The sequence below is a fragment of the Diplotaxodon limnothrissa genome, linkage group LG3 (assembly GCF_057381915.1).
Source record: "Diplotaxodon limnothrissa isolate DT_005_m linkage group LG3, D_limnothrissa_male_GT1.1, whole genome shotgun sequence".
Lineage (NCBI taxonomy): Eukaryota > Metazoa > Chordata > Actinopteri > Cichliformes > Cichlidae > Diplotaxodon > Diplotaxodon limnothrissa.
This window is the reverse complement of record NC_140598.1, coordinates 13,866,039-13,881,503: the sequence shown is the minus strand read 5'-3', so window position 1 is coordinate 13,881,503 and position 15,465 is coordinate 13,866,039. Positions and strand designations below refer to the sequence as shown.

Here is a 15,465-nt window from a genome sequence, read left to right as displayed (position 1 = left end):
AAAGACACACATTCACACCTTCCTTGAGTCTCAGCACAGATCTTCCATTGTTCCATTGTGACTGTGTATGTGAGGGAGTGGCATTGCTTGACTACAGCACAGTGCTGTGCATAAAAGCAGACCGACCCAGACGGGAGAATCATTTCTTGTTCGCATTTCTGAGAACGCACATCAGGATGGCCTCCGTATCACTGCCACGCAGGAAGAACCTCTCCGCGCAACAGGCTTTGGCTTTGCTTCAGAAAATGGACGAAGCAGATTCTGATGGAGGAGAGGTTTCATTTGTCCAGCAGGCCACTGATACCTCCTCAGAAGAATCTGAAAAGGAGACGGAACAAGAACCCAACATGCCTCCACAGAAGAGGCCCCGTGGTACTGGGAAGCCCAGCCAGAGCCACACGGCAAAAGACGGCACTGTAGAGGAGGACATTGCAATGCCCAGTGCAGTAGCAAATCGTTCGTGCTTCACTGCGCAAGCTGGACCCACAGAGTCTGCTAAGGTTTGTCACTGCCATAGTAGATATGATATTTATATAAACCCATTTAGAGTGAGGTTCATGTAAATTTACCATTCTCTATTTGTTTATCTTCCGACAGCGCAAGATTACAAGTGTGCTCCAAAGCTTCCTTTGCCTGTTAGACGTGGGAATGCTGCAGACCATCAGGGAGTGTACGGTCCATCAAGCCCACAGAATAGAGCCGGACTGGAATTTGTCAGTTCATGAACTGATGGCATTCATTTCAATCCTGTTTGTAAGAGCAATCATGTGTCCTGTTGGTGCCATTGTGGATTGCTGGTCAGAAAGATTTCTGGTGCCAGTAATCAAAGAGACAATGCCCCGAGATAGATTCATTTCAATTATGCAACACCTTCGATTTGATGACAGGGACACGCGGGCAGAACGGGTGAAAACAGATAAATTTGCGGCGATCTCCGACATCAGGACACGCTTCAACAAGAACTGTGCTAAGAGTTTCACTCCAGGAGAACACATGACCATAGATGAACAGCTGTTCCCTACCAAGGTTCGTTGTCCATTCACACAGTGTATCGCAGCCAAGCCAGACAAATTTGGGATCAAGAACGTGGTCATGAAACTGATGGAGCCGTTTTTGGATGATGGGAGAAACGTCACAACAGACAATTTCTTTACTTCACTGTCACTGTCGCACAGACTGCTGCAGCGCAAAACGCCGTTATGGGGCACGGTGAATAAAGTCTGGCGTGAACTTACTCAACTTGTGCGGATGTATTCCATAAGAGCAGCAACATGCAGGTGGTCAGTAGCGGTTTTCTACAATATGCTGGACCTGTTAGCGGTGAATGCCTACATTTTGTACAAGGCATGTACAGGGTGGACAGGCAAAAGAAGATTGTTTCTGAGTCTTCTAGCTCAGGAACTTCGTTGCCGATTCATGTAGCACAAGGAAATATTAGCACAGACGCAGGCTGCTGAAGCTGCTGCAGCTGCTGTGCCAGGGACTGTAAAGACAACGCAGTACCAGTGGAATTTACGCAAATTTGCGCAGGGCTAGTAAATCTAGTAGTAGGGACTCGCACCAGGGAAAAAAAAGGCTCAGTAATTCTAGTGTTAAGGTGTGAAACAGCTGTGTACTGCCTTTTGTTCCTGGAGAAGGTATTTAACTGAGAGCCATGCTAGGCTCAGGGAGACTCTGCTGACCCTGCCCCGTGGTCATGTAGGCTCTCCATCAAGCTTGGTTGTCTGTTCTTTGTGTGTTTTGATTAAAGAATGTTAGCTACCGCTCGTTTGCAGGCTTTATTTAAATGGAAAACTTCCACAACAGGCGGGTCTAGCAAAGTGTTGCCAGGGGGCCAGGTAGGGCATTAACAGGGAAAGGGGGGCACAAAGAAATACTTTTCTAGTGTATGAATGTGTGTGTGAATGGGTGGATGATTGTGTATAGTGTAAAGCGCTTTGGGGTCCTTAGGACCAAGTAAAGCGCTTTACAAATACAGACCATTTTACCATTTTTCTTTCTTATTCTCATTTAAAATGTCTCACTGTTATTAAATAATTATCTGAATCTTACAACCAAAGTTTTTATCTGATGTAAAATGTATAGAAATCATACATATACCAACAAGACTGTACATCACTGTCACAACAGTGTTTGTTTTCATTCAAAGGCTTTATGGCTTTAATACCTGGGGGGCCGGTCTCTAGTCAAAATGCCCGATTTTCTGTCCCAGGCCAGTCCTGGCCAACAGGGAAACAAACGCCGACACTGTGCTGCAAGTCTTGGACGACAGTACACCTAAAGCTGGGCAGACACTGCAATTTTCAAACTGCACGATTGGCTCGCAGTTGGTAGGTCACGATGCAGGTCTCACACTATACCGCCCGATGCTCTGATGCGACCTGAGTGCGCACACTGTGCCTCCATATAATGAAGGTTATAAAAGAAAATCTGTCGCTCTCTCTCTCTCTGTCTTTCTCTCACACAGACACACCACCACCATCAACTTTGCTAAATTGCTAATGAAAAACATTGATCAGGCAGCTGTGATTGAGCAGCAGTGTAAATCCAACTATTTTCACGGTTGTTGTGGTCGTGATAATTTTGTGATGCCACATCGAAAAGGCTCGGATGAGCTTTCCAAAGTTCTACAAGTTGTGCCTCCATCGCTTGTGTCCAGATCACACGCTGCACTACCGTGCTGCACCGTCTTTTTCACCGACGTTTACGTGTTTACGTGTGAGCAGTGTGAGCGGCTGTGGCGACACGCTCACGAGCGAGCAATGTTTGTTCCCCTCAGAGAAAGAAAAAAAAGGCTGCAAAAGTACAGGGAGGAATGGGAAAAGGAAAACACCTGGCTGGAAAAGTGCACGATAACACCTATAAAGCACACTGCACTGTGTGCCGGTGCACTTTTTCCATAGGCAGCTTCTAGTGGTGGGCACATGAAGAACATGAGGGACGTGAAAGCTCGGGGAACCCTAAACCAATTTTTTGTCCACCAGGCCACGGCAGAAGCAGATATGGTATGTAAACACTGTCTCTTTTTTTAAACCCTCTGGTTAAGGTTAATATGGGCATGTGCAGTGAATATCAGCGCTATGTGGCCAGAAGTGTGATAATATAATTTATTTTGTGTAATAAACAACTGCAAGGATAGATGATTACAACAAATAGATGACTAATACATAAAAGTAATACATGAATAATGATGATGAGTTATGATGCGTACTCAAGCGGGTTTACAAACGGGAGCAAAAGCTGAAATAATGCCTCTACTGAAGCCAATTGTACTAAATGCACTAAATGTGCACTGTTACAAGAATATTTTTCTTTCTATTGTTTTCTATTAATTTATATAATTTTAAGTTAAGCAGGACAGAGTTCTTTTAAAGAAAGATTTACTTATATTCTCAAAAGTTAAGCATGACAGGCTTCTGCTTAAGAAAGAGACCTATTTTACTGTGTTAATGTTGTCATTTTGAGCTAAAAATAAATGGCTAAATGATTTTCATGTGTTCATGTCACAAAGAATATGCATCTGCTTAAATCAAATTCAAGTCAAATGGTTAAAAAATAATTTCACACACAAAAAAAGAGCTAAAAAATTCACCACACTGGGAAGGGTGAAGACAACTGGGTCGCCCGGCCCTGGCCACGAGGTGTCCCTTATTTATTTCTCATGGAGTTGGCAACCCTATGTTTACATGATCGAAATATCTTGAACACAAACACAAACAAACAAAGAGGAAGACCGCACCGGAAGGAAACAACTACAAGTCCCAGCATCCTCTGTGTTTAGGGAGCAGCAGTGAAAGTGAAAGTATTGAGCCTCCATTCAGAGCAGCAGGAGGAGGAAGGTGGAGCTGAGGCAGGTGAGTGTTAACATGAATGTTTCTTCTTACGACATAAAATAATTCCACGCTGTTCGTGTCTGTGGGTGAAATGTGAGGCCGGTCGGCTCCTCTGAGCGCTGGTTTCCTGTAAGTAGAGAGGAAGTGAGTTTAGCTGAGCCTCCGTTTAGTGTGAGAGAGCAGGAGGAGAGTGAGAGCTGTGCTGAGGCAGGGTGAGTGTTAACACCGCTCTGACATTACTGTGTCTCTGTGGCGGGAACAACAGGCTCCGTCAGTGGAGGCAAAAATAATCAGACTTTGGTTTTTCAAAGGAAACAACTTTATGTCGGAAGTTCCCGCACGCTCATTGGATAACGATGTGTCAATCTCGAGCTATTAGCCAATGAGCGTGCGGATTCACAGAAAGACCCGCCTTTATCACATCACAGGACTTTAAAAACTGCAATGGCGACAGAAACTCCGTGAGTGGAGTTCAGGGTGACGTTATGAAACTGTGACGTTTGAGCCACTTCCTGTTCTCAGTCCCAGCGTCCTGATCACCGAGGTTTCTGTTGCTCTGATATCTGATATTGATTATATTGGTAAACAGGCTGTAGCATAAACATCAGGTCTGTTCTGAAAACTGTCTTTATTTTTTCAAAGTAAGGGAATATCTGTGGTCTGATACCGCGGGCTCATGGGCTAAGGACTTGGATTGACAAGTCAAGCGCAGATGATTGTGTTGTTTCTTATAAAGGCTTGTGTGTGTGTGCCTTCCTGTGTGTGTCCTTGTGTCAGTGGAACTGAATCAGTGTGTTAGAGAAAGTGCTCCTCTGCTGTGCCGTCATCGTGTGGATGCTTCTTTTAAAGTTGGAACTCATGTTTTTATGATCTGCTTCATTTCATTGAACCTTTATTTCTAACCATGAAGTCCCTTTGAGGTTACAGCCTCCTGGTTAGGTTTAGGCTGTTATTGTGCTTCAGGCTGAAATATGAGGAGTAAGGAGTGGGGCTGGTTAGCCCTCATGACCCTCACCATAACACATACGTCACAGGACAGTGTTTACCACAGAAACTCCATGAAATGATCAATGAGAACTTTAGAAACCCGTCAGTGTGATGCTTCCAGTACAACAGCACCTCTGAGTGTGTGTGTTTACCTCTCAGACTAACTCCACCCTGACATCAAGAAGATGGAGGAAGAGGATGGAGCAGCATCTGCAGCATCCAGCTGTGTGTCTGTGAGGAGTGACCGGTCCAAAGGATTACCTCCAGACTTCAGTAATGAACCTGCAGCAACAATGTAAGAGAGCTGCTGACTCATTTATTCAGTGTAAATAATGATTTTGATGCAATGGGAGAAGAAAAATGACAAAAACAGTTTTAAAAATAAGGATTAAAATGTTACAAACTATGTTTTTGAGTTTCCTGATGTAGCACAAAAATATATGAACATAATATTTTACGGTTCTTTTAGGCAGCACCAAAAAACAAAAAGACTATTTTAAGCTGTCTGAGGTAGTGAGTCAACATGTCACACTGGGTCAAAGGTCAGGGAGTAAAAGTTTGTTTTAAAGGAGGTTTAAAAGCAGCGAGTGAAGGAGCCTGTCGAGGTAAATCGTTCCATAACTGATCAAATTCAGTTGGTGGACCTCTGTGTGAAATCAAGCATCTGGTTCACAGAGGATAACCCTCAAATGGGCTGTACAACATTATATAGGGAGACAAAAACAGAGATTATCGTAGCCATCGCTCTCTCGCATGGACGTGGCAGTCTTGCTGTCTGCTGCGAATCCTCCCCGTACCTCCGTGACCTCGTCTGGTATCTGCTCCCTCCTCTGTAAGAGACAGTAAAGGAAAACACGTCTCTGCCTAGTCTTGAAAATCTAATCTTATCATCCATTGTTCTTCTAGGGCCTCTTCTTCTTGTGGCCTCAGCTAACTGCTAATATTTAAATGGCTAACATTAACATGTGTGCCAGCCAGGTTAACATTTATGATGAACTATGATTAATTAACTGATGTTGAACCTGGAGCTTTACTGACCTCTGAAATTCCTCCTAAAGTGTTGATCAGTGTTGTGACAGTCAGCTGCTTCAGCTGCTGCTGGGATGGGCTGTGGCAAAGAGAACAGAGAAAATCCAAATCAGAGTTTTTCTCTGAATTAAAAGCAAGGAAACAACAATATATTCTACATGGTGAAACTGATGGTTTCTGGTGTTTGGGTCTGTTTTTCTGTATTTATGCAGATAAAGTGTAAACTCAGATGAATTATACCATCAAATGTTAAAGGAAAATATGAGGATGAGTGTCTGTGAGCTGAGAAGGACGTGAAGCGAGCAGTTTATCCCAGAGCTGAAGCTGCTCTGTGTGCAGAGATGAGCTCAGATTCCTGCTGTGATTGATCAACAGTCACAGAAATGTAGACTTGTAGTTATTACTGCAGTATGGTCACAGCAGATACTGATAAACATGTATTATGAGGATGGATGATCAAGTTTCTCACTCTCTCCTTTAAATCTCAGTTTTTTTCTTCTTCACAGTTTATCTGTTAATTTATTAATGAATAACACTGAAAGAGTTTCTGTTATATTTCCCCTTGAACATCAGCTTATTAGGGCGGCATTAGGAAATAGCCCCCCTCCAAAGAATGAATAAATGAATGATGATAATAATAAAATGATTAAAAAGCAGAGCTCAGAGTGGTAGAATGGTCAAACATGGATCCACGGGTGGTTCAACTGCATTTGGTGACGTGACTAAAGCAAATCTTTCAAATAATCCCACCATCAACGGGATGTTGTTTCCTTTACTACGGTTACTTTACTTGGTCACCGTGTGAATTTCTTTGAAATGAACCAAATTCTTTTATTTGTTGGTTGTTGCATATTTAACCTCTACAGTCAGGAAAGGAGGAGATGAGGCCTCAACAATGTTGGGTTGTAGCTGTGCTTCAGGTTAGAGTGAGTGTCCATGGAATAAATGTAAGTCAGTGAACTGGAAACATGACTGTGTTAAACTTTGTTTCCTTTGTATAATGAGTCTAATCAAAGGTGGACAGAAGTATCTCCACTTTGACTTTTCTGTGTCACCATCAGAGCTTCTGCACAGTGTTGTCAAATCTGGATGTTTGTCACTAACAGTCACTGATTGTAGTGATAAAGAAATGTGTTCACAGAGGGAGGAAGAGGAAGAGGAGTGGTGTTTGTGAGGCGGAGCAGCTGTCCTGCTGTGCTTTGTGCCAGGACGTCCTGAAGGATCCAGTCTCTACCAGCTGTGGACACTGGTTCTGCAAACAGTGCATTTCCTCATACTGGGACCAGTCTGCTTCATCAGGAGACTCGTCCTGTCCCCAGTGTGGAGAAAGATCCAGAAGCAGAGCTGGACTGCAGACAGCCAGTCAGAGCAGCTGTGTACAAAGTAAGACTGAACATCTGTCTGCTGATGGACTCATTTCTGAAAACTGGACTTCTTGTGTTGTTCAGACATTGAAGAGTTTTCTTTCTCTTTAGTCTCGTTGTTTTTCTTTCTTTCAGCAGATGTTGGTCTGCAGGAGGTTTTAGATGAACATAAGATCAGTCTGAGGAGGAGATGTGAACGTGTGACTGAAGGAAGTGATGAAACAGGAAGTAGAACCCTCCTCAACACCATCTACACTGAGCTCTACATCACAGAGGGACAGAGTGAAGAGGTTCATACCCAACATGAGGTGAGGCAGCTGGAGACAGCTTCCAAGATGGACGCCCTCCATGACGCTCCAATCAGGTGCCAGGACATCTTTAAAGCCTTACCTGACCAACAGAGACCCATCAGAGTGGTTCTGACCAACGGCGTGGCTGGTGTTGGAAAAACCTTCTCAGTGCAGAAGTTCACTCTGGACTGGGCAGAGGGCTTGGAGAACCAACATGTCAGTGTGGTGGTTCTGCTTTCATTCAGGGAGCTGAACCTGATCAGAGATGAGCAGTACAGTCTTCTGGAGCTGCTCCATGTTTTCCATCCAACATTACAGAAGGTCACAGCAGAGAAGCTGGCTGTCTCTCAGCTTTTGTTCATCTTTGACGGCCTGGATGAAAGCAGACTTTCATTGGATTTCACCAACAGGAAGCTGCTGTCTGATGTCACACAGAAGTCATCAGTCAGCCAGCTGCTGACAAACCTCATCCAGGGGAATCTGCTTCCCTCGGCTCTCGTCTGGATAACTTCCCGACCCGCAGCAGCCAATCAGATCCCTCCTACATGTGTTGACAGGCTAACAGAAGTCCGAGGCTTCACTGACGCCCAGAAGGAGGAGTACTTCAGGAGGAGATTCAGTGATGAAGAGCTGTCCAGCAGAATCATCTCCCACATGAAGACATCCAGGAGCCTCCACATCATGTGTAGTATCCCAGTCTTCTGCTGGATCACTGCTACAGTTCTGGAGCACATGTTGACTACAGAGCAGAGAGGAGAGCTGCCCAAGACCCTGACTGACATGTACTCACACTTCCTGCTGGTTCAGACAAAGAGGAAGAAGAACAAGTACCATGAGGGACATGAGACGAGTCCACAGGAGCTGACGGAGGCTGACAGGGAAGTTCTTCTGAAGCTGGGGAGGCTGGCATTTGAACATCTGGAGAAAGGAAACATCATGTTCTACCAAGAAGACCTGGAGCAGTGTGGTCTGGATGTGACAGAGGCCTCGGTGTACTCAGGAGTTTGTACAGAGATCTTCAAAAGAGAGTGTGTGATCTTCCAGAAACCAGTCTACTGCTTTGTTCATCTGAGCATTCAGGAGTTTCTGGCTGCTGTCTACATGTTCCACTGTCACACCAACAGGAAGACAAAGGTGCTGAAGAACTTCTTGGGACAAAAATACAACGAGTCCTCTCTGGATGATTTCCTTAAACGAGTCATGGAGAAATCCCTCCAGAGTAAAAATGGCCACCTGGACCTGTTTGTTCGCTTCCTTCATGGCCTCTGTCTGGAGTCCAACCAGAGACTCTTAGTAGGTCTGCTGGGTCAGACAGAGATCAGTCCAGGAACCATCCAGATAGTCATCAACAACCTGAAGGAGATGAACAGTTATGGAATCTCTCCTAACAGAAGCATCAACATCTTCCACTGTCTGATGGAGATGAACCACCTCTCATTATTTCAGGAGATCCAAGAGTTCCTGAAGTCAGAGAACAGATCAGAGAAGAAACTCTCTGAGATCCAGTGCTCAGCTCTGGCCTTCATGCTGCAGATGTCAGAGGAGGTTCTGGATGAGTTGGACCTGCAGAAGTACAACACATCAGAGCGGGGACGACAGAGACTGATTCCAGCTGTGAGGAACTGCAGAAAGGCTGGGTGAGTCCAGATGTGATCATTAACATCATTGATCAGTGTAGGTTAGTAGTTTAATTTTGAAAATAAAATCAGATTGTAACCACAAAGTGTTTGTGTCCGTACGCTGCAACCTTCCACACCATTCCTTTATTGTACAGACTCAGCAGCAGCTCCATGGATCCCAAATCCAAGAGTGGAGAACAGATTTGAAGTGTGTCACATCCATGCAGTCACAGCTGTTTCCACCATGTTTCCACTGATATTAATCCTGTTCAATGACACGTTTCATATCAGTGAATATGTTCTTTAGGACGTCCACTGACATGTTTAAGTGTCCTGCTGGAAATCACTCAAATCATCCATGAAATCCATGAAAAATCCTTTTAGTGTTTCTAACTTCACCCTCTGTCCTCTCTCTCTCTCCATCCTCCTCACTGCTTCTTTCACTGATAATCACACAAACATCGTATTCAGCTACAAAATAACACAATAACATCATCTGATGATCATTATTATAAGAGCAGGATCCATATTTGATATCAGAGTAACACACTGCTTGGTTATGTGCAGTCATCATCAGTGACTGTGGGTCAAACAGAAGCTCTCTGATTGGTTGCTGACCTTGGTCACCTGTCCACTCTCACCTGTTTGTGTTTGCTCTCTCTTTGCTGTCTCCATCCTCTCTCTCCTTTCTCTCCCTCTCTGTCTTTGTACGTCACTCAGGTGCAATGGAAACAGTGACATTTACAAACCAATCAAAGACAAACTGATCCATGTCAGGTTATAACAATATTCAAAGTGAATACAGGCTGCTGCTGGACACAGACAGGTAACATCATTTTGACTTGCTGTCACCTGGATCTGGACTCATAAACACTGAAGCCCTGAACAGGAATACAAATCATTTTCTGCCAACTAGCGACACAGCAGCAGATAATGGCTCAGAAAGCTAAAATGAGCCAATCATTTCTGTGTTTAGTTCCCCTGAAATCAGATCTGATATCAGCAGCTCTGAGTTCATTCATCATTATTGTCCAGTGATGAGATTTCTGCTCCGTTTGGTAACAGTCAGCAGGTTTTTCCTGCGTGTGGACGTGAACAGTCGTACCTGACAGCAGGTAGCAAACAGAGATCATCTTTCCAGCTGGAACTCTTCACTGAGCTGAACTCATTCAAAATGTTCTGGAGTCAAAACAGGAAACAGTCCAAATGTGTGTCTTCACTCTGACTCTGGATCAGATCTCAGTGACAGACTGTGGACATTATGGAAGCCTAAATGTGACACCATCTTCCTCCTTCATCTGCAGATTAAAGCCAAACAAAGATTCTCATTAAAAGTCTGCAGGTCTGAGAGAGACTCAATCGTTGTGTCATGTCAAACACAGTAAGAGGAGCTGAAGCACAGATGTGAAGAGCAGATTCATCAGATTATGACCTCACTCTGTTTTGTCTTCATATACATTCAGTCTGTGTTTATAATGCAGATTTTCTGCTTTTATAATAACACATTTTATATTTTCTATCATCACAGACTGACTCAGTGTGGACTCTCAGAGTCTCACTGTGAAGTTGTGGCCTCAGCTCTGAAGTCCAACCCCTCCCATCTGACAGAGCTGGACATGAGTAACAACTACAACCTGCAGGATTCAGGGATGAAGCTTCTGTGTGCTGGACTGGAGAGTCCAAACTGTCGACTGGAGACTCTGAGGTGAGTTCACTGACTGCGGCTGTTGTTGTTTTTCTATATTTCATGTCTTTGATGTTTGAAACTTTCTTTAGTTCCTAAATGTTCAGGATGTGTCTGAAGACAAATGTGAAGAAGTTTGAGTGCTTTCAGAAATGTTGTCTTTCCAAACGACTGAACAACAGTTTTTCCTTTTGGCTCCAAACAGAAGTGACAGACTTGAGCAGGGTTCATTTAAAGGCTGACAGAAGTGGAGTGGTGACGGGGAGATGTTTGACAGGACAGTGTTTCAGCCTCCACAGGTTCATGTTGTGCTCCATCAGTCAGTGAAGATGAAGTCAGTGCTGATGAGGCTGTAGAGTGTGTGAGGGATGTGAATGAGGATGATGAAGATCTGATGATAGCAGATAAAAACAGGCTGCAGAGACTTTGAGCCATACAGGGCACACAGTGTGTGTACAGAACAGCTGAAATCATTATGGAGGCCTTACTGGAATGTGGAAGCATCACTGTACAGCTTCAGTGAAGCTCTAAAGTCTCTGATATGAGATGAGAAATGAAGCAGCCAGAGCTTTTTCATGAGTGGAAATCCACTGTGACTGTGAGCTGCTGCTACAGCCTCCAGATTAGCCAGCAGCTCATCCTGCTCAACATTTTCTCACCAACTTTAATGGAAGTGTGATGTTTTCAGCTGGAGTGATGGTCAGGGTGGCCTCCCTCTCCTCTTCTTCTCCTCTTCCTCTTTCCTTTGTAAAGCCACTTCTGCTGCTTTCATTCATTTGGAAGTCCTGTAGCTGAGTTTGGGAGAGACTAACAGCCTCGGCAGCAGAGGGGAGAAAGGCTGTAACTGTTGGGTCTGTGTTTCCACAAGCCCCGCTAATTCTAGAGACTTATTCATCATGAAGAAAACAAGACAGTCGATCGATCCATTACTTGCGCAAGGGAGGCCTCGTCTGTGTCCAGCACGACAATGACCCCAATGGTGGCCTCCTCTCGCTGCCTTTTATTGACAATCCTCAAACAATAGTTTACAAAGCACCTCCCCTTGCAACCTCCCTTTGGTTACATAGACAAGGCACTGTATGTAAGTGTGTGTGTGTGTGTGTGTGTGTGTGTGTGTGTGTGTGTGTGTGTGTGTGTGTGTGTGTGTGTGTGTGTGTTACCTCCTGCTGACCAAAGGGTCATAAACCCAGGAAGTTTACATCAAAAGAAACAGATCTTTCAGATAGGATGTATCTACAATAAAACCTCCCCCAGCACAGAGTGGTTGGAGAGGTGGTCAGGATCAAAGGGATGGCTTTGATCCTACTGCTTAAACTAAGACTGTACAAATTTAAGAAACACAATGGCAACATTCAACAATTAGACTTAACATTTCCCTCCTTTTTGTCATTGTTCTTAAATTTCAACTTATGCACCCTTTGTTTGGACAGTGTCAGTATAGATTTCATTCATACACAGTAAACTACATCCTATACATAAGCAAATCAGTATCAACAGTCCAAAAACAGGAATTAATTTTTTCAAAAGAAGATGCCACCAAGGACCAGACGGTAACCAAGCTATCCAGCCTTGTGGCGGATCTACTCCTGTCGTGCAATTCATTATGTATTTCTTCAAGTAAACAACTGAATGTCAAAGGTCAAACAAGAAGAATCATCATTCTCAAAAATCATATGTCACTACAATCCAACTGTATACAGACATAGGTATTTAAACGCATCAGTTGACTTTATTGTTTGTCCATGTGGCTCTCAGCTAACTTCAAAGCTGCAGCCTGGTCAACACCCTTCTTTATGACTCCTATCAACCCCCCAAATCTTTTCACTGTAGGCATCCTGTGGGGGTTAGAGTCAACTGGTGAATTATCTGCATTTACAACTCTTCTCCTGTCCTGTTGTCACCACAGAAAAAGCTTTGTAAAGGAAATTGGATCAAGCTGTTTTGAACTTCTTGGCTCGAAACCTCAAGTGTTCATGATGTAATGTAGACAAAAGGCTTCTCTGTTTACATCCTTCTTGCAGAAAACAAAAAGAATAGGTGATGTTGCCATGTTCCATGGTTGCTCTCCAACTTGGGCTAATCCATTGTCCTTCATACACATAGGCAATTGGCCTGTTTCCAGTTCGTTTAGCTGTTCAATGTCCTGCAGCAAGTCATATTCTTTGAGTCAGACGAGCAGGTCTGTCTCACCAGAGCAGTTCACCTTCCCAGCTACTGGTGAATCAACCTTCCATTCAGGTTCAGAGCAGTTGAAAAGTTGGCAGTGTTCCCGGATGTGTTGCTAAAGCAACCAGACAAACTGCCTCGCTCTCAGTGATGCTATAGGGCCACAGTCCAGAAGAATGTGTAGCCAGTGGCATCACAAGCATAACCATTGGTCTCATTCTTTATGTGAGCGGTTGTGTTCTTAAACTGCCACCAGTAGTTGTTGAAAACCCATGCTGGTACTGGGTGTGGTTTGCTCTGTTCCAGTGCGCTCCCTGTCATCCCACTCAGGGTCCACAGGCACAAGAAGATGCACAGCACATTCCCAGCCATTCTGATGAGTACCTGTGGCTCAGTTGGTTTCTTCATCGGATTGAGACGAGGGGCCCTGGAGGCTTTCCCCCCCCTTTGTTCCCGGTCTTCCTGCCACTTACTCCGAGCTGGCCTGGATGTGTGTCACCTTCTTGCAGTGCGCTTGATATATCCAAGTGTTCCTTCCAGCAATCTTCACTGCTGTGGTCGTCGTCAGCAGCATCTGATATGGACCTTCCCACCATGGACTGGACCAGCACTTCCTCTCCATGGCCTTATCAACATCCAATCTCCAGACTTCAGACTCTGCTCCTGCGGAGAAACAGAATCATCTGGCAGATCATTTGTTCTCATGACTACTTTACTTTTAAACATTTTCAAGCATCTAATCTGCTAATACGCTCTCTCTTCTGCTTTTCTATCATCACTACAGAAGACTGGAACTCTAAATGCTCTAACATGTGTAATCTCAAAGAGTCAGACCATTCTCTGTTGGAGTAATCCTCATGTACTTATTCTATACAGTCTAACCATGTCCTGCCTGTCTTCCTAAATCTTAACTTTACTATTCCATTAGTTCTCTCTGCCTGCAAAAGTTTTTTTTTTTAAAAAGTATTTAATAATCCTAGAATGAGTATAACGACTGCTCATTTCCCTCCTGTTTGAGACATGGCAAAGCCAATGGCTCAAAATAGCAGCAGTCTTATACAAATTATCAGGCAGTACTGGTTTATCACACAGATAAAAAATCATCCTGCAAGCTTGCTCCCTCTGTAAGTCACAACTGTTTTCCTGCTGTAGGTGAGTGGGCCTGCATGTCTGCTGATGCTGTACTGATAAAAGGTTAACACCATGTTTAACTACAGCTGCTTCTTTTGTGATCTTATCTGCAAAAACTTTCCCTAATGCAACTGGATCTTTCCCTCACATGTGTGCTGCACATTTACAAACGGCAATTCTACTGGTTAATAACACTGCCTCCAGCAGATTTTGCAAGAGTTTGGTGTGTTCTGCAGGTTTCCCTGTAGAGGTTGTCACACCTCGTCTCACTCACTGCACTACAAAGAAATGTACAGTAGCAAATGTATACTGCCTATCAGTGTATATTGTCTCTCTACAGCTTTACACACTTCCGTTAAAGCTAGCATCTCTGCTGCTCAAGCAAATATGAAACATGCTAGTTGTCCTACATAGATAACTCTCTCTCACTGTCTGCTACAGTAAAACGTGTTCTAGTCTGTCCCTCTGCTGTTGTAAAACTCAAACCATCAGCAAACCAAACCTTTCCCTCAACGAGTGGCACATCTATTAAGTCATCCCTCAGCTTACACTTCTTCTCCTCGCGCTCTCTACACTCATGAGAAGTGCCCTCCTCCGTTGGCAAAAAGGGTTGGACAGATTCAGAATTGTGCACCACTTTATGGTAATATGTGTGGTTGTGAGAGTAACATTAAAGACAAGTGTCTTGTAGGTGTCAGAAATGTAAGTTTAGTCTGCAGTAGTAGACATCTACCTCGTGTGGAACTAACAATGTCAAAAGGTGAAATAAACTATTGAAACATTGTACAGCTTAAACTGCTGCACATACTGATCTCACGCATGGAGGTAAAGCACGAGCAACTAGAGCTAATCTTTTAGGATAGTAAGTTACTGGCTTCACTTGTGGAAAAAGTGCTGTTAGTTATTTTACAGTCACCTGGCATTTGTGCTGTTCACAGAACCACAAGTCCATCGCTGGACCTCCTCTGCGCTGTCACTTTCTGGAGCTTGGCACGCTCCCTCAGGTTCCATTTTCCAACGCTGCTGAAGATTTAACCCTAGAACACTATCGCTATAAATAGTAACACGATCACTAATGCCGGGTGATTTTTACCCGATATAATATAACCAATGAAAACAGCTTAGTTGTCTTCCTTAACGTCAACGTCGAAACTCTTTCATCTTATTTAAGATTTGCTGTGCAAAGTCTCCTCGTGACGATCCTTTGGAAGACCAGTAACACAGCTCTCTGTGCTGAAGGTGATCTCCGATCCTCCTGAAAACTCTCTCTTGGCCTCAGCTTCCATCTTGTGGACGATCCTCTCAGTCACTCCTTCTCGTCATGGCACCTCACGATATCTACAAATTAAAAAATGACACTCC

General features: G+C 44.0%; 2 protein-coding genes across 3 annotated transcripts in view; both read left to right on the top strand.

Annotated features, from left to right (window-relative positions):
- Positions 1-10,831, top strand: part of LOC146634610 (protein NLRC3-like) — a 218,654-nt gene extending 207,823 nt beyond the window's left edge. Inside the window, exons 2-5 of the mRNA XM_085378120.1 lie at positions 4,980-5,115; positions 6,997-7,232; positions 7,349-9,140; positions 10,651-10,831. Coding sequence (XP_085234246.1) covers positions 5,006-5,115; positions 6,997-7,232; positions 7,349-9,140; positions 10,651-10,831 — 2,319 coding nt within the window. The 5' untranslated portion in view covers positions 4,980-5,005. The remainder of the gene's footprint in view (positions 1-4,979; positions 5,116-6,996; positions 7,233-7,348; positions 9,141-10,650) is intronic.
- Positions 1-15,465, top strand: part of LOC146634600 (protein NLRC3-like) — a 720,577-nt gene that overhangs the window by 378,669 nt on the left and 326,443 nt on the right. The gene's annotated exons all lie outside the window — the stretch shown is intronic.